This window comes from Mya arenaria, chromosome 5 (assembly GCF_026914265.1).
Source record: "Mya arenaria isolate MELC-2E11 chromosome 5, ASM2691426v1".
In the NCBI taxonomy this organism is placed as follows: Eukaryota; Metazoa; Mollusca; class Bivalvia; order Myida; family Myidae; genus Mya; species Mya arenaria.
Window position 1 is genome coordinate 54,055,363 of NC_069126.1, and position 26,265 is coordinate 54,081,627.

Sequence of the window (26,265 nt, forward strand, 5' to 3'; positions counted from 1 at the left end):
AAACTGGTCACAGAGTCTAGCTTTTAACAAAGGAAAGTATTCGGCATTTACATCAAAATTATCAGTAAGAAAATTTAATCCTAAATGGTTTATAATAGATTTCATCTTAGTCGCCCAGCAAGGGCCATTAATATTATTACACTGATCGAGATACATATAATTCATCGGAGAGTCACCATTTTTCATAATCTTTAACCAGAATTTGATTGCCCTTTACTTGCAAACGACAGATAATGGTATTTCCCCAAATTCACAGTATACAGCATAGTTAGGAGTCTGTTTTTTGACACAAAGTAAATGCTTTAAAAATCGAACTTGCAGTTTATCAACTTCTTTAAAATTATAAACTCCCCAGACTTCTGACCCGTATACAAGAATAGGCACAATCATAGTATTGAACAACGATAACTTGGTCTTGACATCTAATTTGACTCGATCGAACAAAATCAGGAGATATTATATGCCCTAAGGGCTTGATCATGTAATATCTTAACAGCACTAGACATATTGCCTGAATACATAAAATTAATACGTAAAATTATCAACAACTTCAATAATCTCATTATTTATAAAGAACTCAATATTTCTATATTGCTTCCTTTTTTTCAAATATACAAACTTTTGTTTTGTTAACATTAATTTTCAAACCCCATTTGATAGAGTAATGAAAAATAGAGTTAATCTGAGCTTGGAGACTGGCTGCATCAGTAGTAAAAAGCACAATAACATATCAGCAAATAGTATCATATACATAGATAACAGTTCAAGGTCTTTAGTACAGAGTGAGTTGAAATCAATATTTTCATATATATCATTTATAAATAATATAAATAAAAGGGGAGATAAAGGCTCCCCCTGTTTCAAACCGATTGTAACATCAAACATTTGAGAATAGCTATTGTCTCTAGCTATTTTTATATAGGATTGGATGTCGCTATATATACACTTTATCATGTTGGTCATTTTACAGCTGATACCTGATTTAATCAATTTTACCCATAATGCATCTCTATTAACTGTGTCAAAAGCTCTTTGGTAATCTATGAATGCGCACCACAGTTTGGAACCTTTGTTAAGGACTTTTTGTATAGAAGCGTGAAGAAGGAAAATTGCATCAGCTGTAGAGTGACCATCTCTAAAACCAAATTGACCATCATAATATTTATTGTTATTTTCACACCATTTGTTAATTCGATTTCTTAATATTAGTGAATATATTTTGGCAGTAACATTTACTAGAGTAATGCCTCTATACTTTGCCGGATTAGTATTATCTCCTTTTTAAAAATAGGGACAATTACGCCTTTAGTCCAGCATTTCGGATAAACACAATTATCATATATATAGTTAAACAGAGTACAAAGATAAGGCGAAATAAAATCGTTACTGTCAATGAAAAAATCCGCAACGTTTCTATCAAAATCACAGGCTTTGTGCCGCTTCAGCGACTTTATGGTTTTGACAATTTCTTCTATTGATATTTCGCAGTCGAGAAAATCAATGGAGAGAGTTTCGTCTCTCGATATATTATGGTCTCTAATGTTAAATTGACCCTCAGCTTCATTTGAAATGTTTGAAAAATAATCAAAAAACGAATTTTCAGATACATTAGTGGATGACTTAGCAGAATTGCTGAACTTTTTGATGTATTTCCAAAATTTACGAGGTGCTGTTTTACTTAAAGATGATATCTTTTTCTTTTCTGCCCCATAAAATATTTGTTTAGCTTTGCGTTTTGTTTTAGAAAATTTACTCCTAGCGTTTAAAAACTGTAATTTATTAACATCAGTATGATTATGATCATAAGTGCGTTTCGCTGTCAAGAAATCACGTTTCGCGCTTTTACAGCTTTAATCAAACCAAGACGCTTTTTGGGTATTTCTGTTTCCGGTAGAGTCTTCCCGAAACAATTTAAAGAGATGCCATACATCAGATTTGAAAAGTTTTGCAGACAATCGTCAGTCGAGGATTGATTGGATAATAATTTTGTATTTATATTATCAAACAGCTCAGACTTGTTTGTAAGTGATTGCAAGAAAATGTTTCTTCGGGAAGTATCCCACATAATTTTGTCATATTCATGACAAGTATCATTTATTTCAAGTTCAGTGCAATTTAAAGAAAAATAAACTGGGCAGTGATCCGAGAATTCTGTCAAGTCCATAACATACATTTAATTTATAATTTCATAACTATTGTGATTGCAGATAATATAATCCACAAGACTTGAAGTTGGTTTATTTCGCCACAATCCGTGAAAAGTACAGTTACCTGCCTCTAAACGGCCATTGAGAATACAAAGATCATTCTCTTTACAAAGTGATAAAAGTCGTGTGCCAAATTGATTGCATATTTTATCATTATTACGTCTATGTGGTAGGTTATTTGCATTTTGACTATACTCTGGTAAATCAATATATTGGTCAAGGTGTATTTCAGGTATATAGTCCGGGAGCTCACCCGTGCGTGAATTAAGGTCACCTGTCAAATACACATCGCCGAGACTCGTGTATTTACGAATACATGAGTTAAGCTGATCGAAAAAATCAAATTCAAACAATGTGGAGTTAACATTTCTATAAACAGAAGAATCATGCGGAGGAATGTAACATACACAAAAGTAAGCATAACGAATTGATTTTATCAATTCTTTTTTACATTTAAACCAAATATAACCTTTATCACATAGTTCGATTAGTTCAATGTAATTTGTGTAGCATTCTTTAATATAAACAATAACACCACCACTGTGGCGCTTAGCTTTTGAATTAAATTTAGGTCTTGGGCAGTTAAAGTAATCAAAACCTTCAATAGATACATTAGTTTTTTTAGAGTTCCAAGTCTCAGTAAGTAATAATAAGTCGTAATTAGACACAAAGTTTAAAAAATCTGAATCGTCAAGTTTTGCTTTAATGCCTTGGACATTCCAAACTAAAAAAGATAGTTGTGATTGGCCAAGATCCTAGCTAAAGCCCGAAGTACGGATAGTTTCAACCGTGTACATTTTGTTGTTAATAAAAAGTTTGTCACATGACAGGTGTGCCGTTTTGCCGTCCTGACGGGCCTTGATCATCGCAGGGATGAGGAACTCCGGCGCTCTTGGATTTCTGAAGGAAACTGTTCACTACAGCGGATCCGAGTGGAGTTATCACCGCCGACTGTGGCATTGAAACCATTTTGTGCATCCATGTCACGGAATTTCTGTTTCACAAGGACCTTGTCCGGGAAATGATTGAACATTGCGACAATTGGTCGTTTTTTGGAAGTGTCATATTTACCAATTCGGTGGGCTCGTTCGATTTTGATGTTCTCATGAGCATCGGCAATATGAAGTGTGTCGCGGAAATAATCGAGCAGGAGCTTGACATATTCTTCCGAACGCCTATCATCAGGAGATGCGCGCTCCTGGAAACCAAAGAATAACAGATTGTTCCTCATACAGCGAGATTTGAGGTGGGTAACGTCCTCGTTAACTTGTTTAACTTTAGCAAATTCACGTTCAAGTTTGGAGATTCGATCTTGTTCAGACTTAAGTGACTTGTCGAAATCGGACTGCTTTTTTGTAATGTCGTCGCACAGAGAGGATTCGTATGCACGTGTAGCTTCAATTTCCTTAATAAGCGTTCCTTGATCGCGAGAGCATTTTTCAAGAGACGAAACACGGTTGTCAACTGAGGAAAGTTTTGAAGAGAGATCGGAGAGCTGCTTTTCTATCACATCTAGTTTTGATAGACGTTTGTCGAGAGAGTTAAACCGCTCAAATATCAGTTTGAAATTGTCATTGTCACTGGCTACTGGAGATTGCAGATATGTAGGCTGGCAATGCGGCGGTACCGTGGGTACTGCGGGTAGCTGTTGCATATTGTACTGAGGGGGTGGCGGGGTAAAAAAAGCCGCTGTTTGAGATTGATAAGAGTTCATTGCATTTGAGTTTGACATGTTCAGAGGCTGTACGTAACCTTGTGGCCCAGGGGACGCCATGCTGGAAAACTGGGAGCTGCCCGGAGAGGGGTTATGTGGGACTGTGCGCTTAACCGGGGTGCCGAGGTTGTCCGGGGATGATAGATTCCTCTTCTTTTTGTTTTTTTTTTCTTTGAAGGCATCCCACACTTAAGTTCGTGTTAACATTGTATGTGTCCGAAATTAGTGAAAAGTGGCCGTAACGGAAGATACCATCCAGAATGCACATATAATCCAATTCAATACACAATTTTCAGGCAAACATGTACCGGAAAATAAAGTTAACAGCACCCAGAACTTAGCTACTCAATCACTCAATCACCACCCGCTCTTAGGAGGCTTTATCTGTGGATTTGCGGTTCGCGGGAAAATCCTTTGTGTTCTTTGTTTGATTTGAATAGTAACTGTTTTTGTCTATAAGTCCAGTAAAACACTAAATAATCCGATTTTATTTTTAGTAAAACGTTTCTTAAATCACTTTTCAATCCTTCTATTTGTAAAAAAGTGTTTTTGCTTGGTTTATACTATAACAAATAGGTTTTTATCCGTAAGATTTCAAAAATGTTCGGCATGTCCGCCATATTGCATACGTCACAAAACATACTTCTTTTATTCAATGTCAACGTTTTATTTTGGGTGATTAGCTTGGCCCTGTATTTTGCATATTAAACAATTGTATTGTCAGGGTGGTCCGTGAAAATGTAGTACGAAATACTTTGCAGTTACTCAATGATATTAACAAGTAGTATGCTACAAATTTAAAACACAAAACTAAAACTAAAGAAGAAAACTTTTATTCAAGCACCATTCATACTAATTATATAGATTACACTGCAACGAATTAAATTAAGTACTCAAAAATATACAAGCAAAAACAAACACCTTAATTTATGTATATAGAAATTAAAACACACTTATGATTGCCACCTCTGATTTCAAATTACTCATGTTTGAAGAAACGAATAGCCGATAAGTTCAAGATTAATCAATAAACTAGCTTTATACACATGTGCATGTTATAATTCATCATGTCGCTTTTGATCTGAAAACCAACTATATTGTTAACTAAGATGGCTTTATGTTTGCTTGTCTCTGAGCACCTACTCTCTCAAGGCAATGAATAAACACATAACGTAATGACACCGATTCACGTTTCTATGGTCCGATGACCAGGCATGATAGCACTCGGGAGAATTTTACATGTATAACAGAAAAAATATTATGTTCTGATTAATAAAATCATAACAAACAGGAAAGAAAAAAAGAAGTAAATTTCTCTAAAATGCAGCACATCATATAACCTGTATGTATCATACATTTGTTAGAGACAGTAACAAAACGCACATATATATAAATACTTATTTGATGTCACAACGCACATATATATAAGTACTTATTTGATGTAAGGAGCAAAGAAAAGCTATATGGAAACATGTCTTTTGATAAAGTGCTTAAGCATGCAAAACAGGTACGAAAACGATCATCTCTTTAAATCACTTTTACGGCACTCGCACATTAAACAGAATTCCTAAAATGGTTGAATTTATCACATTGATAGATCTTTTGCATAGGCTCTATTTATCATGGGGAAATCCAGATAATATTCCTACAAGCTATTGAAATTCAAATGTACACAATGAGTGCGACATTTATCTGTTTCTATCCCAAAAAACTAAAACGCGAAAGTGCATTCTGTTTGACTAAGGCACAATTTCACTGGAGGCTAAGGCTGCGATCTAAAAACAAATGATATTTCAATCATATCTGTTTAAACAAGTACGTATGCTATCATATCCACCACACACATTGACACAATAAACAGGGTTAAGCCTACATAATACATGCATACAACAAATCAATATATTCAACATGTGATAATATACAGTACAAAAATGTAAATATGGCATGGATACTTGCAACTCAGAATTTGTATTTAGTGGTCAACTAATATTGTGTCCAATGAGTAGGTGGTTTTATCAAGTGTGCCAATACATTTACGTCCAAATAAGTGATGAAGTTCTAAGCCTACATTAAATATGCTAACAATAAGTTAATATATTTAACAAATGATATTATACAGTATTTAATGTAGAAATATTATGGATAGTTGCAACAAAACATATATTAATATTTAGTGTTCAACATTATATTCTGTCCAATGAAAAGGCGATTATATCAAGTGTTCCAATGCATTTATTTAAGTAAATCAGCATTCAGCCGTAATTGATTTTAATCAGATGAGGCTTTAAATGTAAACAGTAGCTGAAAAATGTACACAGCATTGTTTATAAGTTGTTGATTGGAAACAAAAATTGTAACGACGCCGCCGGACAAAGTAATCCCAATATGTTTGCAATGCTTCAAAGGCGACGTAAAAATCATTGACAGGTTCATAATCAGTTAATCTCCGCCTAATAGCTGATACAGGGAGAGATCGATCCATGAACTATGAAACAAATATCGGTCTTCGGGAAAATATATATGGGATTTTACCGATTTCGTTCGCAACTCTGTCCGCGGCGCAACTGTTATCTTAAAGATTTGTGGATTTTGTTGCAAACAAAATATCGAGCGTTATAACCACTGTTTGAGTTAATTTGTAGAAAAAAGTATTACTGATCGTATTTTCTAGTTCATGTATAATAATGTAACAGTAAATTTAAAGCACTAGTTAATAAATAGTTTATTTTAAATGTTTATACATGTAGTTAGTTAAATTATTTATTGTATGTTAACCTCAATTATATTGTATTTGTAACATATATACGAAACAGTTTCTAATTATATGATTACCTATAATTACTATAATAAGGAAAGCACGCTAAACTCATTTTTTAAGCCTGCACTTTTAATCTAACCTTGAAATTCATGCAACTCTTTTCCTTGTTTGTATTCTCCGGTAAGCGAAAGTTTTCACCTGTTTGTATTATGATGCTTTTTAGAGGTAAGCATGAGGCTCGTATGAAAATAGAGATATAAACGTTCACATGCAAACACAAAAACACAGTATGCATGCGTTCGCATTATCTTACAACCTTTTAATCTAACTATGAAATTTATGCAACCCCTTTCCTTGTTTGTATTATCCCGTAAGCGAAAGTTTTTATCTGTTTGTATTATGTTTCTTTTTAAAGGTAAGGGTTTTAATGAAGCTCGTATGAAAATAGAGATTTAAACGTTCACATGCAAACACAAAACACAGTATGCATACGTATAGAATGGCACAAGTTTGTCCTTGGGTTTCACTTAATTGTACGTAAAGAACTGATGCCGTCATATGTAGGCCCAGTTTGTTCCATTTAAAGCATCGTTTGTACTGGATTTTTTAGCACCGTGTTGTTGTAAACGGGATACTCTGAAATGAAATTTAAATGATAGAAAAAATCAAATAAGATACCAAATTGCTGCGTTTATAATTGTATTAGAAGTCAAGCGTAACGAAGACATGGTGCTTTTTTAATTAATAAAAAAACACAATTGAAAATGAAAAACTCACTGTCGTTTAAAATAGTATATAAAAAACTTTTTTGCCCGACGTTTATGTGGCTATTGCATGAGGCTTATGTCTGCCAATGCATTTTATTTAGTAACCATCAACATACCCATGTTCAGAATTTTCATATTTTAGGTGTTTGGTTTTCATTCTCTTATGTGAATGAAAACAAGCGACCCATATTGCAGGAACTGTACAATACAACCGTATCTAGTTTTTGCTTCACTGCTTTAAACCTTCCAGCTTTTGTTTGGGTCAATTTGCATTGACGTAGAACAAGCAAACAATTATTTATCACATGCTTACCCTTGTTTTCCGTGTAATATACCCATTACGAATATTTTTATCTTACACATGTGTAAGATAACATATCAGACATTTCGATTGGTCAGACTAATCACACGCAACCTAGATATCCCTCCGCATTGTATGTAAACAAAATGGTTTAAATGCCAACAAATACTTACCGTAATATAATGAAGCTGTAAGACTTTCGGGAGAGAAATGGCTAACGAATCATAGTGCCAGAAAGCATCTTTTACACAAACTTTCTGATAACAATGTTCCGCCAACCAGATAATGCAGATTACTAGTCACAGAAATATCCAGTCAGTCAACAAATACAGCCACAATAGTGACAAACACCACAAGAACATTTCAAACATCTCCATCTTGACCAACACAAGCAATATGCAATCAATGCCATTTGCTTGCCAATTTAATCAGCTGTCGGTTACCGAAAACACAAATACGAATTCCGCAGCACAGACATCTCCTTACACATCCCATGGCGGCTAGAACATCATGTTCTTTGGAAACATTCCTGGTGGAAATTAACTTTTTCAACAGCAACATCCTTGCAGTACAGAGTAAGGCTTCGCCGTTATCATCTGCATGTTGTGAAACACCATGTACACCAAGAAAACGCTGCAAAATCATCGTAGAAAGCGACAGCGAATAACTTTTAAATCCGTGCACACAGAAAACTTGACAGACCGATGTAGGTCACATAAACCGCGTAAATGCATGTACTCTGAGTGTGACGTCATCAAATTGTGTACTTATTGGGGTTTTTTGATTAAATTCGTTCGTTATTCATGTTGTTGGATATTTTACTACACACTTTTGTATGTGTGACTTGTTAAGCGCTTTGTCAGCTTTTAAAACTTGATAACTGCTAGTTACTTTTGTCATTTTAATTTGGAACTATTTATATGGCGCATCGTTGACATTCTACTCTGAGTACTTTGGCTGTCAAACAATCGGTTCAGAAAGTGGAACTTAATTGGTAATAAAAACACCGTTTTAAGCATGTGATAAAAAAGATCTGACACTCGTTGTCATTTAATTCAAGAATTTTATTAAACTCGTCCATGAAAGTTGTTAGTAAGCTCGCCAGAGGCTCGCTTACTAACAAATTTCATGAACTCGTTTAATAAAATCTTGTATTAAATGACAACTCGTGTCAGATCCTATATATCATATATAGTTAGGACATTTTAAAGAAAGAATATTTTGAGAACGTTTTTAATGATATATTGATGGTTCACTAACCTGGGGGAGAAATTGAAATACACCAAGTTCTGTGGAAGTTAAATAATCGTTTAATATACGTTAAATTAGAACAACTGTCATACCGTTCATCGTATTTTCGTAGAATGCGCTCGACTTTAAAGTAGACTCATCCAACGGAGTGTACACATGCGAACTGTAGGGATTGAAAAAAATCACACACATTGTTTTACCACTTTTTTGTATAGAAACAAATCCAAATATTTAAACTTTAAATGACCATGTTGCTGACACCATGTCAATCCTTTAATAAATGGAAATATTATATATCTAACACTATGCGAAACGTCAATTATCTTCAAAATGTCAAGTTCAATCATCAGAATCTACAGTCGGTCACAAATTCAACATAGACACCTTGAGAATTATGCCCTTCAAAACACACATACACACATTAAAACGTCTAAAGGTTTCAGTTTATTGTTTTCGTTAGCTTCACCTACCTGCTGTCCCCATCTTCTGTAAAAAATACAGTAAGAAAATTATAAACATTACGATTGTTACCAGTGTAAAAAATACAATATTTATTTTGCAATGTCAAGATAAACAATGATTTACAATTGTAAGCAACATATTCTTTATGATGAATATCAAGGTATCATATACAACTGGTAAAACATCTTGGACATAATAATTCCAATTTCACACAATTATACTCTGCATATAAGTATACAATTAATATGCTAACATTAAATGTACGTAATTTGTAAATTTACGATATCAATTACACGATATTTTCATGTGAAACTTACTAAGAGCGTCGTAAACTGATGTTTCATTTGTCATGGAAACCTCCTCGTACGTCTGAGCTGCGCTATATCCAGGATTGTTTCTACCGGATCTAAAAGAGTCGGAAAACGGCAGTATCGTTTCTGTTTTTAATAAGCCCTTGTAGTTGTGTAGTATCTTAAATTAATAAATTGTTAATGAGGGAGTAACATCACAGTGCTTTTCAATTAAACCTACTCAATTAGTGACATGCGGAACAAATTAGTGCGCTATAGGAACATGCATTACCTTCCTTGATTCAATTTATAAAAAGGTTTATGTTCGTTATTTTTGAAAGAGTGTTTATATTCGTGGTTAACACGACGAGTTTAAAGATACAAACTTTCAGAGAATTTAGTAGAAGAAAAGTACAACTATCATTATTTACTGTAAAGACAATCCTCAAAAAAGAAAGAAATTAAACACGACAACTTTGATGTTTATTATATGGCCGACAACTCCGTGACTGTTGTATTCTATATTTTGCCCTGAGACACAAACCCAGGGTCGAGCAAACAAACAAGCCCTCTCGGCGTGTTTTCACAAACCTTTGGTCATAACATTGCAAATACTTACTCGGGTTCTTCGTCAGGAATACCTGCAATACAGAGTTTGGTAAAGTGACAGGGACACATGTACACTCAAGGCAAATATAAATAGTACATGAACAACAACATAGAGGTATTTTGGGGCTATTAAAAGGCAAATATCTTGCTTGTAATGTAATTCTTCAACAAAGTGTTTTTGGGTTCCAATTAATTTTGAAACAGTGTCCGGTTTTGCGATAAGTGTTTGTTCATTCATTTAATAATGCCAATGCTGTGTTATGTTTTAACGAAGTTTATTCACATATTGTACAACTTAAAATTTTCTCTGTATCACTAATACGCTTAAACTTGTTTAAATCTATCTAAGCCAACTATTTGAATGGTCAACGCAACCTGCTGTTTTCTTATCCGGTACATTGTGGTAAAATGAAAACATAACAAATAAGCTTTCAAGTTATTCTCACTGGATAAAATATACAACATTTTAACAAATCTACGAAAACGGAAAAGAATTCTGAATTGAAAAATATTAGCACATGCTCTCATATCACAGAATATTTCATTATACTACCTGCAAGTAATCATCCTTCATAAATGGCAATGGTGCAAAACCAGAATGACAGTATGTTGTAGTGCCTAATCTCAATGCTAGTGGAACGAAGTATTGCATTATAATTGAAATGTATATAAACTTCAATGTTTACCTACTCGTTGACGTTTATCAGGGATGTTTCTTTGTTAAGCCTGACTTTTCGAATACTCTTTAATGTGTGACCTTTGCAAACGGTAAAAAATAATTTTCAAAAAATAAGTTAACAATTGATATCTATTAAATATTTGACTGGCGGTTTGGCTTTAAAAACGCCAGTTATTTGATATTTGAGGAGTTTTAGGGATACTTGTAGAACGCTTTTGTTCAAGAGTTTTGATATCTGGATGTGACTGGAAATTGCAATAACCTTAAATTCAGGTTACTTATGGCATTTAAATACACTTTAAGGTAAAATGTCGATATGTCGGGGTCAATTCATACTGCAGGCAATGCGAATGAAAGTTCTTTTTTTGTAGTTATTTTTAAATATTTTGTTCTTGTTTTTAATACAACTTCGGAATGCAGTATATTGATAAAGTTTAAACTGATATATATTTGTAAAAATGTGGGAAATTAGTTTTTCATTTATGTGATAAAATGCAACTGCGTTGTTCGGTAACGAGGCTTGCCTTTTGTCTAGCATACCTTAAATAACCTTTTTTTGTCGAAAAAAGAATAACATAGAAACATGCATATTTATTCATTTAATGACGCGCATTAAGTTGCATTCACTGCGTATGTCAAGAAGTTCCATTAATATAATGTATTTTAAGGGTTATTTTGTTATGTAGCTATGTTTTTGTAAAGTAAATGTTTATGGTAATCATCGACTGAAATATCATCATTATGCTTACATAAAGTGCATAATGAAACTAGAGATTGCTTTTTTAAAAAAAGCCCTTGACTCCCCTATTGTGTGGTCGTAGCTGAGAAAAAATGAATGATGGACATGAAATTTGTAATTTTGGATTGGAGACGAACCAACAATGAAGTTTGGTTTATTCACTCGTATTAAATAGTGAAGAGAAAATAGTGTTGTTGATTAATCTTGGAAAATATAAACGAAGTTTGCATTGTATGATGTTCCTGGGCGCAAGCGTTATTTAATAATTGATCGGAAACCATTTCTCAGCTTAAGAACATTGTGACCTTGACCTTTGATCTACTGATCACAAAATCAATAGGGATCATCTACATGACCAACTTGCATACCAAGTATGAAGTTCCTGGGCACAAGCGTTCTTTAGTAATTAAGCGGAAACCGTTTCTTCACCTCAAGGTCACGGTGACCTTTCTCAAAATCAATAGGAGTCATTAACTAGTCATGACAAACTAGAATACCAAGTAGTAAGTTCCTGGGTACAATCATTCTTAAGTTATTGAGCAGAAACCATTTTTAAGCTTAAGGTCACCGCCAACATATCATTTTTTACTTAAAGGTAACCTTGACCTATGACCTTTTAATCTCAAAATCAATAGGGGTCATCTTCTAGTCATTATCAACTAGCATACGAAGTATGAAGTTCCTGGTCCCAAAGGATCTTTAGTTATTGAGTGGAAACCGTTTCTTCACCTCAAGGTTACGGCGTCCTTGACCTTTGACCTAGTGATCTCAAATCAATACGGGTCATCTACTAGTCATGATCAACTAGCATACCAAGTATAAAGTTCCTCGGTGTGAGCGTTCTTTAGTTATTAGGCGGAAACCGTTTCTTCATCTCATGGTCATGGTGACCTTGAGCTTTGACCTACTGATCTCAAAATCAATAGAATTCATTTACTAGTCATGACAAACTAGCATACTAAGTATGAATTTCCTGGACCCAAAGGATCTTTAGTTTTTGAGCAGAAACTATTTTTAAGCTTAAGGTTACTGCCAACATATCGTTTTTTCACCTGAAGGTAACCTTGACCTTTGACCTTTTGATCTCAAAATCAATAGGGATCATTTACTTGTCATGCGCAACTAACATACCAAGTATGAAGTTTCTGGACCCAAGGAATCTTTAGTAATTAAGCGGAAACCGTTTTTTCACCTCGAGGTCACGGCGACCTTAACCTTTGACCTAGTGACCCCATAATCAGTAAAGGTCATTAACTAGTCATGATCAACTTGCATACCAAGTATGATGTTTCTCGGTCTAAGCATTCTATAGTTATTGAGCTGAAAAGAAGTGTGACGTACAGACTGACTAACGGACAGAGAAAAACAACATGTCTCCCCATGACTATTACGATTTGTTGTTTGAATATTTCGAAAAAGTATCCTGTTTCATGAACATAACGAAATGATATTAGGTAGTTTATTCGTGAACAAATTTGTCCTTTTGTCCTCCGATGATCCATGTTGTATTAAGCATTGGTAAAAAATATCGCATTCACCATATATTCCGTATGTGTTTTAATAAGACTTGCCCTATTTTTGATTGAATAATCAAGATTAGACAATTCGTGAAATATCGTTTTATCAAATAAACACGCAAACACGCTTTATTCTTAAATATTGGCAACTTGTTTCCAGGTTTCTTTGTTGCAATTTCATGGAAAATACGTTAGAGTTTTAACTTTTTATGGCACTTACCCTGCGAATCTTGATTAACCAATAAGGTATTTGTTGTTCAAGTATTTTAAGGCATTATTGGTATACCTCTCTTTCTTGAAATGATGCAATTCATTGTGTAATTTCGTCTAAGAATAAACACGACCACAGCTATGACCACGACCGCTCCAATACTTCCGCCAACAGCACCGCCAATAACAGCACCATCAATGCTACTTTGTTCTATACGAAGTCATATTTTAAAATTAAATGTGTAACTCTCATTAAAACTATCTATGCTCTCTCAAACTTATTTGCTCAGTAGTTTAAATTTGAAATGTGAGTTGATTTATTTAAAAGTATTTAATGTGATCCATATGTGCATATTTATTGTACAATAAGAATAACAAAGCAACCTTAAAAGTACTGGTTAAGTATGGTGGCATATTACTGCCATAAAATAACCCGATATTGCAAATTACACTTAATAAGTAACATAAAAACTGGTTAACTAGATAAGATTCGTGTTACCAGTTATCTATAAATATATTTATACAACTTGTTATTTACTTATGATTCGCGAATTCCACTTGGTAAGTGGAAACACGAATCTTATCTAGTTAACAGTTAGTATATTACCTACTAAGTTGAATTCGCAAACCATAACTAGATAACCTTATAGTGCCTGAATCTGGTATGCTTATTTCGTGTTTTTATACTATATGAACGTTAGGCTGGGAAAGATTGCGAATAGATGAAATGTAACAAAAAAGGGTTAATAAAAATAACATTGTTATGAATATGCCTCTATTTATAGATAGTACCTGCATCGGTCAAAGTAGTCACTTTAATCAAGCTTGATTCGTGAGATCGCCCAAGATCATTTTCAGCATACAACCTCAACTCATACGTAGTGCCTGGTGTAAGGTTCCTGAGAGTATAATTGTATCGATCATTTGCTGCTTTGTCTTCCATCCATTTGGAGTGTAGAACTTCCCTGTATTGAACAAAAAATGTCTGCGGAAGGCCGCCGTCAAACCCCGGAGTCCAGACAATGGTGAAGGATGACTTTGTTACGCTATCCGAAACATGTAAACTATGTGGAATGTTTGGAACCTCTGGAATATAGTAAGATTAACAAATTCCAATGCAATATTACGATGCTTGTGACATGTACTTGGTATACTTATATGTTAAAGTCAATGAGCTGTAGCTCTGATGTTATAAAATATAAAATCAATGTATCGTTTTAATGAAAAAAACAACATCTCAACATTCTAAGTCTGCAGTCGATGATCAAATGATTAAATACACCACGTTTGAAAACATATGTTTGGAAAATATCTGCCAAAAGTCCATCGAAAATTGTTGTCAAATGGTATATTTATGTTTTATTGGTTAGATTAGCTCTCTTTCGAACTCAAAATTCTTTCTGGTCGACAAGTTTCGCTATCAGACAGAACATTATTCTACTGCATTCAATAGACGTACGGTAACCAGTAATATCGTTCTTTACACATTAATTTCAACATATGCACAAAACAGAGAGCGAGGATTTATTTAGCATTCATCAAGACTGTTTAAGTGAGATAGTATTAGGTTTTCAACCAATGGCTGAGACCAGATATTTCTTCCAAATAATGCTGGAAACGTTTCCTGTATGATTGCTTCGGACACCATCTTTGAGGCATATTGAATGTTCCTCGGACATAACACTACAGGATGTAATATTTCTTACGAAAAGTATAAATCCAGCCGTCTTTAATTTAAATCAATTAGGTTTTTTTTCAACATTTGATGTTGAAAAGTTTATACATGCATTTGGTGGAGAGGATCTGCTGCGTTTTAGTGCAAATGGATTTCCATTTCCATGCAAATTAAGTAAATTACTCCTTTATTTTTTCAAAACATTTGGTTTCAATAAATTGAACATAATTTAAAGTAATTTGAAACTTGGATATCGTTGGAATTGGGTTATGCTCATGACAGGGTTCAATTTCTGAAAGGAAAGCGCAATTTAGAAAATATGTATCACAATGACCCCTGCCAATATTAATTTATCGCTGTTAAGGTCATCATTTCTTTCCTTAACTACTAAGTGGTCAAATTGCCATAGTTTTTATTTTCATTGGAGCTTCATTACCGTTATCGGCAGGTGTCGATTAGATGTTCTGAGAAAAGATGGAACAGTTTATCGCTTTAGCATATGCTAAGAATGGCCCTAAGACTTGAATAATAATAATCAAAGGATCAACCTTTTGCTAAACTCGTACGTTACTTGGTACCATCGAAGATTAATCGGCTTAGGCTAAGATCAACCGCCAATGGCTATTTAAAGTACTGTCCAGAAATAAGTTTAATTACCTTGTTTACTAAAATCCTATTAAAGGGGTTTGGTCTAGTTAATTTTGACATCACTGAAACTATTGATTGACAAGCTCCTTGTTGTGGCGATAGCCAGTGAACTACTTTGGTAATTGTCAACTATAATTGGGGCCAATTAGGGAGTAAAAAACCTTAGTTTGGGAGTTCGAGAAGTAGTCTGCTTCTGGTTAGGATTCTGATAGTCAAAAATTGCGTTTAAATCTTCAGGTATACGGACCCAGTTTAGGCAGTCTGCCAGGTTAAGATCTGAGAGTCAGCTTTGCTTTCGTTTAATAGAACAAATTAATTGACAACTAAGAAATAAATAATTGCTAACAATAAAACTTGTATCATCGGACGTGGTTGTTTTGACTTTGTAAATATACAATTGAACGGCTTAGCGTATAGGTTGCGGTTTAGGCGTGAGGGTATTACAAATATTACTATTCAATTTCTGGATTTAATCAATTAGGGTTAAGGAGTTGGTTTAAGACAGTAGGTCGATATTAAACACTTAAGTTCAATGTTGAGAGGATTTTTTTCACGATATTATGAAATTATTAATACCATTTGCGAAAGAGAAAAGCAGGCTCAAATTATTTGCAAGAGAATTAAAAAATGTACAAGAAGAGGTTTAATACGGCATATCCCCACCGAAATAAATACAGAAATATAGAAAAAAATAAGGGAATTATTTAATTTTTCATTAGGCGTATAAAATAAACAAATGTGATAATTGTTAAGATACTAAAGACAGAGTTATGGTTCTTGTGCATTTCGCTTTATGATAAATTTCTTAGTATCATTTTTGAAGTCCCTTCATTCAATACCTCTGGGGGTAGACTCCGGACAAAAGTAATTCCAAATAGTAACAATCACTTATTCTAAGAATACCAAAGACAGGGTCATGGTTTGTGTGCATTGCACTTCTCATTACTTAGATGTTACTGTATATTATAAGAATTTTGATGTCAATGCCAAAAATTAACAAAGGGCAATTACTCTCAAAATAACAAAAAGACTAAGTGCGTGGCGGACGGACGGAATGGCGAAGCAGTGACTTTATGCTTTCCTTTAGAGGTACATAAACAAGTTGAAAAGCTTGGATTATAACCTTAGCATATATTTACTTCCCAATTTACGCATACGTTCATGTATATAAATCGGATAGATTACTGATACCCAAATAAGATAAAATGGTAAATTGTATATCTGTATATATGTTTATAATGATACATATTTAACGATTTCGATAAACCAAATTCAATGTCTGCCTTTTTGACAATGGATATGACAGCAAAGGTGACTTTAATAAATGCATTATCTAAATAGACTTCTTACGGACATAAAAATATCCATTCAATCAGTCTGTAAAAATAATTTAGTACTTTAGGGTTATTGTCGCCCTAGCAAGCCAAAAGTGATCGGCCAGGATTATTTAAGTTTCTGCATAAAATATATAGAGGATATTTGTTTATATCAGTGAAAGATCATATTTTATTTCACGATTATCACAAAAAAAACATATTTTCAGTGAAAATATAGTCTTTCTATGATCACGAGTGGAATAAAATACGATCTTACACTGAAACAATCAAATTGTCTGTTTCTTTTATGCTTAGTTTTATAGATTTTTAATTTATTTTCTTAATTACCCCCTTTTTTGAAAAGGATATTATTTTCCAAATATATCTTTATTTTATAAGTAAGATTTCTTTAAATTTCAAATAATTTATTTACAAACATTTTCTGTTTCAAAAATGAAGTGTTCTGTTTTGATCAAGAGGAAGTAACTACAATGGATTTCTGAAAGTTGATATTTTCACTCCTTATTTTGCAGTGAAAATATCAATCTGATATTTTCACTGTTGTTATTTCATTGATAAAACTCCATATTTAATCGAAAAGCATAAAAGAAAAAAAACAGTTCTATCAGTTATATACAAAACGAACCTTGTGCTTGAAGATGAAATATATGTGAAGTACGTCCGAGTTCATTGCTCACGTTAACTCTATAATAACCAAAGTCTTCGGTCTGTAATCTTGTGAAATTTATGCTTGTTTGTAGCCTGTCCAATGAAACAACTATTTTCACATTATGCGTGCTTTGCATGAGTGTCCACCCATTCATCGACACGCTTCCCTTCTCCCACAGGAAGTCTGTTATATTAGGGCGGGGATAGGCTGCAAAGCTAAATGTCAAAGTGGCGGGAACGCCAGAAGAGCTGGTAAAATTCATATTTGGTGGCGCTGCTGTCGATGCCTGCGGTGAGCCTACAAAAAAGCAATGCAAACATGCGTTATGGGACATATATCGCTTGGCACATCTCTTTAGAGTAATTAAATCATGATTTGAACAATATTTGCCCTAAACAAATTCTTAATATTGAACAAACTTACGGAGCGCATTCAAAAATGTAAAACGGCCTTTTTCGTACAACGTAAAAATATAAAGATGTATATTATAGCGTTTTTGTTCATTATCTGTAAAGCATTATCGTTTATTTGGCCATACGTCGATTTTTTGCGAACATGAGTAAGAGGCATAAATTATGCAAATGTGAATTCAAACAAACAATAAGTATTAAGGAATATATTGCTTAAAATAGGTAAATTGTATGCCATTTATTTGTAGTAAAAGATATTTGCAATATCTGTCCTCTTTTATTTTTCAATCATCAAATCACGTATGCATGCCATCCGTGCCATATTCCCCGGGAAAATCCCAAAATATGTCATTATATCCTACGGCCCACCGGTTGGGAATTAATAGGCCATGTAATTACAAAGTAAATGCATATTAAAGTCGAACATACACCAAAATGCTCACAACGGAGCGATTAATCAATAACAATGAATGTCCCATGGCAAGGTTAAAAAATCACCTTGGTGTCTGGGCAAAACCCTAGGAAACATTAGAAAATACAGCACGTATGATTTAGTGTTAAATGTTCGACTTTAGGGCTTCTCCCTGCAGTTTGCGGTGTATTAAGCATAATATAGCGTGTAATTGCGTTGCACACTTAAATCTACTGGTAAATGAGGTATTAAATAATACTCATAGCCGACATATATTTTTAGGCGAAATGTAGCGACACAACTTTAATTACGACCATTATGTAAGTGACTCAATCAATAAGTGCAACGAACAAAACTTCAATGCGAAATTATACTTCTAATAAATCTGTGCAAACATACTACTAATATGTTAAGCAGGTTCAAGTATAAATGATAGATGATGCTTAATATGAACAACTAATAACATTGAGAGTTTAGGGTAAGATTGTCTGCCTTTCAGTTCAGTGTTTGAGACAACTTTTTGTCCAGTAACAAATACTAATAACTTGAATACTGAACACTCTGTCTAAGAGAGATTATGGTCATGAACTTGTAAAATGAATACCCATAAAACATATTATATATTGTGTGCATGCTCATGCATTCCCTTGCAACTCCTCTTCATAATTCCATACTGAAACTCATTTAAATCAATATCATGGAGTATCAGTCACTTAAAATACTAATTTAAAAATGTTTCGAGTAATACGCAATTGCTAAATGTTAAAGGTCTCTTTCTTCAACATTCCTCTTAATTCATATCTTGTCCGTATGTTTTGATGTATCTTAATATTGCCATCAAATTATGTCACTAGTTGACAAAATAAACACATTTATATCAGAGCTTGACAAACATTCAACTTGCTCAAAACTCTTAACTGAAATTATTGAGACAAACTGAGAACAAATCACACACTTTCCGTTTCATAAGGCATTATATGTCTATTTCACAAATCGTAGCAGGCCTGTCAACACTTAAAGTGGATGGATATTAATTGCAAAAGTGTACAATATTCATTTAGTAATGGTTAAAGGTTGTTTGTATATACTCACTCAAATAAATGGTTATATACAACACAGTAGCACAAAAAATATTTTGTTTAAGTACATACTAACGATCTTAATAAAAAATATCAGGGAAGATTTAAGGTTATTTTAAAGATAAAAACTATATTGAACAACTAGTTGGAAAACTGATTATCGGAAAAATGAATATTATATTTTTTGGCTTGATACCTTACGCCGACATTTAATATATTCAATGCGATTCATGTTTTTCCGGGTGTTACCGAGTTTTCCGGGGAAAAAATCAAATGACCCAAATTTTATATTTACTGATAATATCTAGATCACCAAACTACAAACACAGAAATATACAAGCATTTATTTTGATTCAGCACGCATTTAATTTGAAAATTTATGCTCGAAATTAAAACAAATGTTTTCTATAATTTTAATTGCGTAGTTAGAACAGCGCAGATTATTCGCGCTTTATTTACCGCACAAAATATTATGAATACTCAGAACAACGCTACTTTTAGTACGCTAATCATGCAGAACACAGCTCTCCGTAGCTATTAAAACAGATTGTTAATGTATATACGATTGTTGGCCACCGCAGTTCTAACAGAGCTGAGGTTAAAACGCCCGTGCACGTATTAATTCGTTATATGCTAAAAATGTGATGTCGATATGCCGATGTTAGATTCCGATTGACGGTTATAAAACCCTGCCGGCCTAGGGATGTATAGCTTGAAAATCTTAAAAAATACCAGTACAATAATTTCGAATAAGTGTCTGAGCTACAAACTATTGACAGTTGGGTGGGAGTATGGATAGATGGGTACAATAATTTATAGATGAAATGTAATGCTAATTTTACTACATCGAAAAAAGCACGTCCAATCACCTTTAAATGGCTTTAAATATCTTACATTATCTAAAATAAAGGTAAAAACGAGTGATCCTTGAAGTTGGATGAAAGTTGTGAAACAACTCTATAAAAGTCCGAATTTTGGATCCCATTTCTTGTGAAAATTCCAGATGCCATGGGGGCTGTAACATATAAGCAATAGAAAAAGCTTATGGGTAATATTTCATAAGATTTACACTCATAAACATACATCTGACAAAAACCGTTAACATCCTCATCACAGGGGCGGTGTTGTGGATGTTACGTCCCGTACACGTGTAGATGCCGTCATCTTCACATTGACTTCTCTCGATGACGAGACCGAGACTTTGTGCATTGTTAGCTTGTTTGAGATCCTGACCATCCTTTAGTATCTCAATATGTGACCCGGGGTTACTATCTACTCCACAATGAAAAAGGATTCGAGAGTCTTTATTCAGTTCCACCACATCCATGCCTTCAAATTCTGTTATTGCAAAGTCTGTGATTGACGTCTCGTCTGAAAAGTGAAACGTATAATGTTAGCCATTTATGAAGATTGCTAAATGTATTCCTCAAAATCATTTATGGACAACATTTTGTTATGTGTATATTTTATATAGTGCAAAGATAATAAAATACTTTTCGGTATTAAAACAGTACAGTATAAATTGTACACAGGGGGATATGTTCAGAAAGCGAATTAATGCAGATAACGAATATTTGCAGCGTATTAGAGCGAAATTTTCATGTATGCAACCAAATGCAATGATTTTGACCATAATTAAAGTATAAGTCATCTAAAATGTCCAGTAGAAATATAAAAATTCGTCCAAAATTGATTTGTTTACAATGTTGATATTTGAGTTTCATATGTCTTAAATAATAGATATTCTCATATAATTGTTTTACCGTAGCCATGTGTCATTCGGATAGAAACAGTTAGTCGCATGCTACTCCATTACAACAGAGGACTTACATAATCCGCAAATATTTTAGAATTTTTTACAAAGTAGGCTTAATAATTGGGTTTCGAGGCGATTAACCGTAGAATATGGCTATTGAATGAACACGTTGTCAAGCAACAGGGGCAGCGATTGTAAACATCATATTTTTACTGTTTCTAAATGTAGAAATAGTTTCCTGATTAAATGTATCATCATCAAATTGTTGATAATAATATATGCTCTTCCAGACCGTTAGTGGATTCACTTTTGGTGGTAGGACATAGGCACAGTCGTTTTACTGCAAAACACAAAATTACTGCGTATGAACTTATGTGGACCAACTTACTGATGGTGATTACAAAATATAAGTCTTATCTTAGTTGGAGTTTGCTACCACCACCACACGCAACAAGCAAGAGGAACCAATAGAAATATTTAAAACACAGAACATTTTATATAACTGTTTTACAAAAATATTTTTGAATGCGTGATGTGAAAATTTATATACCTAGAATGAAACATAATGTCAAACAGATATATTTACTTATCCTTGTATATTCAAATGTCCACATAATTAAATCCATTGAATACTAATTAATTCCGATGAACATTTTCAGAACCCCCACCCCATAAAAGTTGAGATATAATCCTCACATAATTATTGAACAAAAATCAAAGATATTAGCTTTTTTTTAGCACCGGTTAATCTTTTATAACGACATGGAGTTCTGAGTTTGATATGGATGTAGATGTAACAAGTGTCATACCATTTGGCTCCTTGTTATACCTTTGGATGCCTTTAACATTGCTGGTTGCAAAAAAACGATTAGGGGTAGAAAATGAGATATGACTGCAATGTGTTACGTTAATGAGTTCCAGAAAAGCTCTATACGTTCATTTACAAGTTTCCACCGGCAGTGAAATAGAGCTAGTCTAGAGATAGCGTTACTCTAATGAGGATCAAATGCGGAGATGTCATAAATAATGTTTTGCCTGCAACATACGGATACAATGTATAGCTCAACAGTTTTTTACCGACGTTCTGTGATTATTTTACACACACTAGCTCTGCAATTTCTATTGTTGAAGATTGGGCGCCTTTTCTCCTAGTAAAGTTTTAAATTTGTATTTGCAGCTTCCGGTTGGGATGATATGGGCGTATTGTTTCTCGGAACAGTCATAGTTACATATAAATATCATTTCTGTAAGTTTTGGGTAAGTTTGCTCTAAATTTCAAATTATAACTATAGCCCCATCATAATTTTGATGGGTATTTTACTATTTGGCCACTAGACCGGCCCAATATTAGTTTCTTTGCATCATATTGTTTGTAAATGCTAAAACAAATAATGTTTGTGCTAATTTAACACCAATTTGACGAATTTCTTCAAATACCATTTGAGGTTTCTCAACGTGGCCCTTAGCTTCTTTCGAGAAGTGTATTTTCTCTAGTAAAATGAGAACAAGTATCTACAATAAAGGTAAACTAGAATTGAAAAGGAAATATCAAAGCTGAAAGCAACATTTTAACATCATCGTGTTATGTAAATTGTGCTCTAGAAAATGTCTACTTTGGACAGTTATTGATTCATGTGTGGAGGAAAAATCGAGTGCCAAAGAAAGTCGATGATTAGGAACTTGAACGTACCAGGTACACGAGTACTTAGATATTTAAAAGTACCATTTCTATAACAGATGTAATTAAACAGCTTATAGCAAAAGCCCAATGTATAAAACGTACGATTACGGTATATATGGTAGAGGCGTATTTGCTAATAAAATGCACCAAAACCAACGGGTAATAGACGGAAGAGTTCAGTTGAAATTGGAATGCACGGGTCCTCTGTAGTAGTGGTTTAAAATTGATTTATTTAATTGTTTCAATGAATTTAAAAGCCTTTTAGTTGAGAAGGTTTATTGCATAGCACATATGTTGTAATTTTAGGGCACTATCAGACACTTTTACGGCTGTTTTCGTATAGTAAAATTGTCAATTTAACAACAAGGCGCCCGGCAGATCACTTATGATAAGAGCTTGTATTCAATGTGCACGCTGATCGCGTCCGCATCCGGCGTCCACATCCAAATTTTAAAAGAAGTTGTTTTATTTGCAAAGTCGCATTTGTTTTTCACATTAGGAGGTACAAATGTTGGATATGCAATCATACTTTATACTATCCATTCAAATATTGGTAGTGACAAATAAAGACCTAATAGCGATATAGAAAACAAAGCTGTTTTCAAAGGGAGGAAATAGTTCCCTCGTCCAACGACCAATTAAGAGTTTGCATATGTGTGCGATATATCGAAAGGACAGGCAGACAAAGAGAAAAAAATGATAAACACTGTATACCTAAAACGAAACGACCTCATTCAAATAAAATAATTTATAATTCTTGTTTGACTATTATTATATTAGGACCGCGATACAACATACCGTTACTTTGATCATAAGATGTTGCTTTTTCGTCGGTTTCAAGTAATATAATTAAATGTTTTGCTTTTTTAACTGAAAAAAAAATCAGTTTTTGAATTTTTAAACGTGATATATATTCGATATACATTTACAATACACCTGTTGTACATGAAATGCATGAGCTCTAAGAAAACAGACTAAACTTCAGTTAAATACATAGCATTTCCGTTCTGTTTATCTATTTTAAACAAGTAATTACAACACTATATTAATCATTCTCGTTGGCACGAAGTTGCGTGAAGGTGTGAACTTGTGTTTTGGATAATACCGGAATACACGCATGGAACCCAGTTGTCCGGGTTGGTGACCACCAAGAAATCTAGCATGGTTATTATTGAATTTTTGTCTTTTAGTACGTTAAACACCTATTGCAGCATAACTTGAACAAAGAAGTGATAGGGCAATCTCAGTTTCTTTATTTAACAGCAGTAAAAACAAATACATAACAATGCAATACACGTGCTGTAGATTTTCTGTTGTTTTTTTTTGCTATAATATTGTCTGTGTTCGGTTTTGTTCTATACTCATTATATGCTGTCATATTTTAAAGGTTTTGATTTTGGTGTATCTGCATGATGGTTATAACTGTTTTCAATTTAATAATATTTTTTGTACACTCTGGTTTACCCCTTGCTTAGATTATTTGCATTTTTGTGTTCATATCGCCTGAAAGCAAGGAGAATTCAATTTACAATCCATGGCCAAACAACTCGTACAAGTATACCAAGTCTCATAAATCCTCTTTAAATGTCAACAACATTTAATTCCCACAATTACATATCTTAACAGAGTAAAACATTGAATGCATGTAAAATAATACCATTGGTACGATCCACAAAAAATGTTTAGGGATATAACGGTTTTTTGACTTCCAGTATCATGTCGAGGTCGGTGTGTAAAAGCATGATAAACGAGCGATGATCCAAAACATGACAGGACTGGTGTACTATAACATTTTCAAGTGTAAACAATATACACGTATAAACCGTTTTACCCGCAATGTATTTCTCTTAACGACCCCTTTTAAAACCATGGTAACGTGCACAAGGTGCAGTGCACTAGGCATACATATATGTAAAGCAAATGTAATGCCTCTAAAACTATACCGCGAATGATAATTAAAAACCGCCAAAACGTCATATTAAGTATTTGTGACATCCTGCGCAAGTTTGACGTCATTTGAACGTTATATCCGAAAACAAACAAGTATCGTTCAATGCCTATAACAACAAAGGACCGACGATTTAAGGTCAGGACATAGTATTTTCAGTGTTTGTAGTGGATACTATCCGCGTCGTGTTATTGTATATTTTAATTATATTATTAAACCATATTTGATAGGAAAACAATCCTGTTTATTTTGCATCATCCCTCGTATGTTATTAGAAAAATGTCCTTTCGTTTGTCGTATGCCTATTTATATCACTAGCGGTTTTAGTTTAAACCAAAGAAACACTGCTTAGATTTTACACTAGATTGCTTGTCATTTCAATTCTGCCAATAACTTCATAGTCACACTATTAGGATGTCCTTGTTTTAGCAAATAACAATTTAATGAATTAAAATTGATTTGTTATTTGTTACGATTTCTTTTTCCGAGTCATAAAATAAAACAATACAGTATGATTATATAGGTGAATATCCAAAACTATGTGATAATTACCTTAAGGTCAGGTCAATATCATATAAGCCTGGTTCCTTTATCGGGATATAATCATACAATATGTTTTGAAAAGAGTTATTAATGGTAAAACCTTTAGTCAAACATCGACTTTTAGTATAGACATATACAAGAATTCTACTGTACAGCATTGTAGTTTATGTTTATTTTATGGGTGTAAACGAATATTCACATAATCGAATATTCGATCAAACGATTGGTATACGAAAGTCAAAATAAATATACGAATATTCCTTTTTGTTGTTGTAAATAAAATAAAGTAATAACATTGTGCTTGCAGCTGTGTTGTTATGTATACAATTATCTTGAAATGTTTTTACAACGACTGGAACCTTATCAACGTGAGAGGCGTAAACGTGATGACAATACACTGTACGCGCGTAATAAAATACCTAATATTCGCATATTAATAGTTTCATTCGTTTGCATCCCCAGTTTATTCTACACCCTCGAATTTCGTTTGTGTTCCGGTTTTTCCTTAGGTAAAACAATAATCGTTGGTAACTTGGTATTTAAAGATAGAATAAACATACGCCATAGCATGTCCTATGTGTAAGCTTCGTGGTCTTTTTGTATCATTACTTTATTAAATATTG

At 33.6% G+C, this 26,265-nt stretch overlaps 1 protein-coding gene across 1 annotated transcript in view; it reads right to left on the minus strand.

Annotated features, from left to right (window-relative positions):
• Nucleotides 1–4,738: 4,738 nt before the first annotated feature.
• Nucleotides 4,739–26,265, minus strand: part of LOC128234658 (hemicentin-2-like) — a 56,609-nt gene continuing 35,082 nt past the window's right edge. Inside the window, exons 10-18 of the mRNA XM_052949033.1 lie at nucleotides 20,798–21,085; nucleotides 17,790–18,110; nucleotides 14,297–14,590; nucleotides 13,581–13,715; nucleotides 10,370–10,391; nucleotides 9,778–9,866; nucleotides 9,469–9,484; nucleotides 9,091–9,161; nucleotides 4,739–7,315 (exon numbers count right to left, since the gene is read on the minus strand). Of these exons, the coding sequence (XP_052804993.1) occupies nucleotides 7,260–7,315; nucleotides 9,091–9,161; nucleotides 9,469–9,484; nucleotides 9,778–9,866; nucleotides 10,370–10,391; nucleotides 13,581–13,715; nucleotides 14,297–14,590; nucleotides 17,790–18,110; nucleotides 20,798–21,085 (1,292 nt within the window). The 3' untranslated portion in view covers nucleotides 4,739–7,259. The remainder of the gene's footprint in view (nucleotides 7,316–9,090; nucleotides 9,162–9,468; nucleotides 9,485–9,777; nucleotides 9,867–10,369; nucleotides 10,392–13,580; nucleotides 13,716–14,296; nucleotides 14,591–17,789; nucleotides 18,111–20,797; nucleotides 21,086–26,265) is intronic.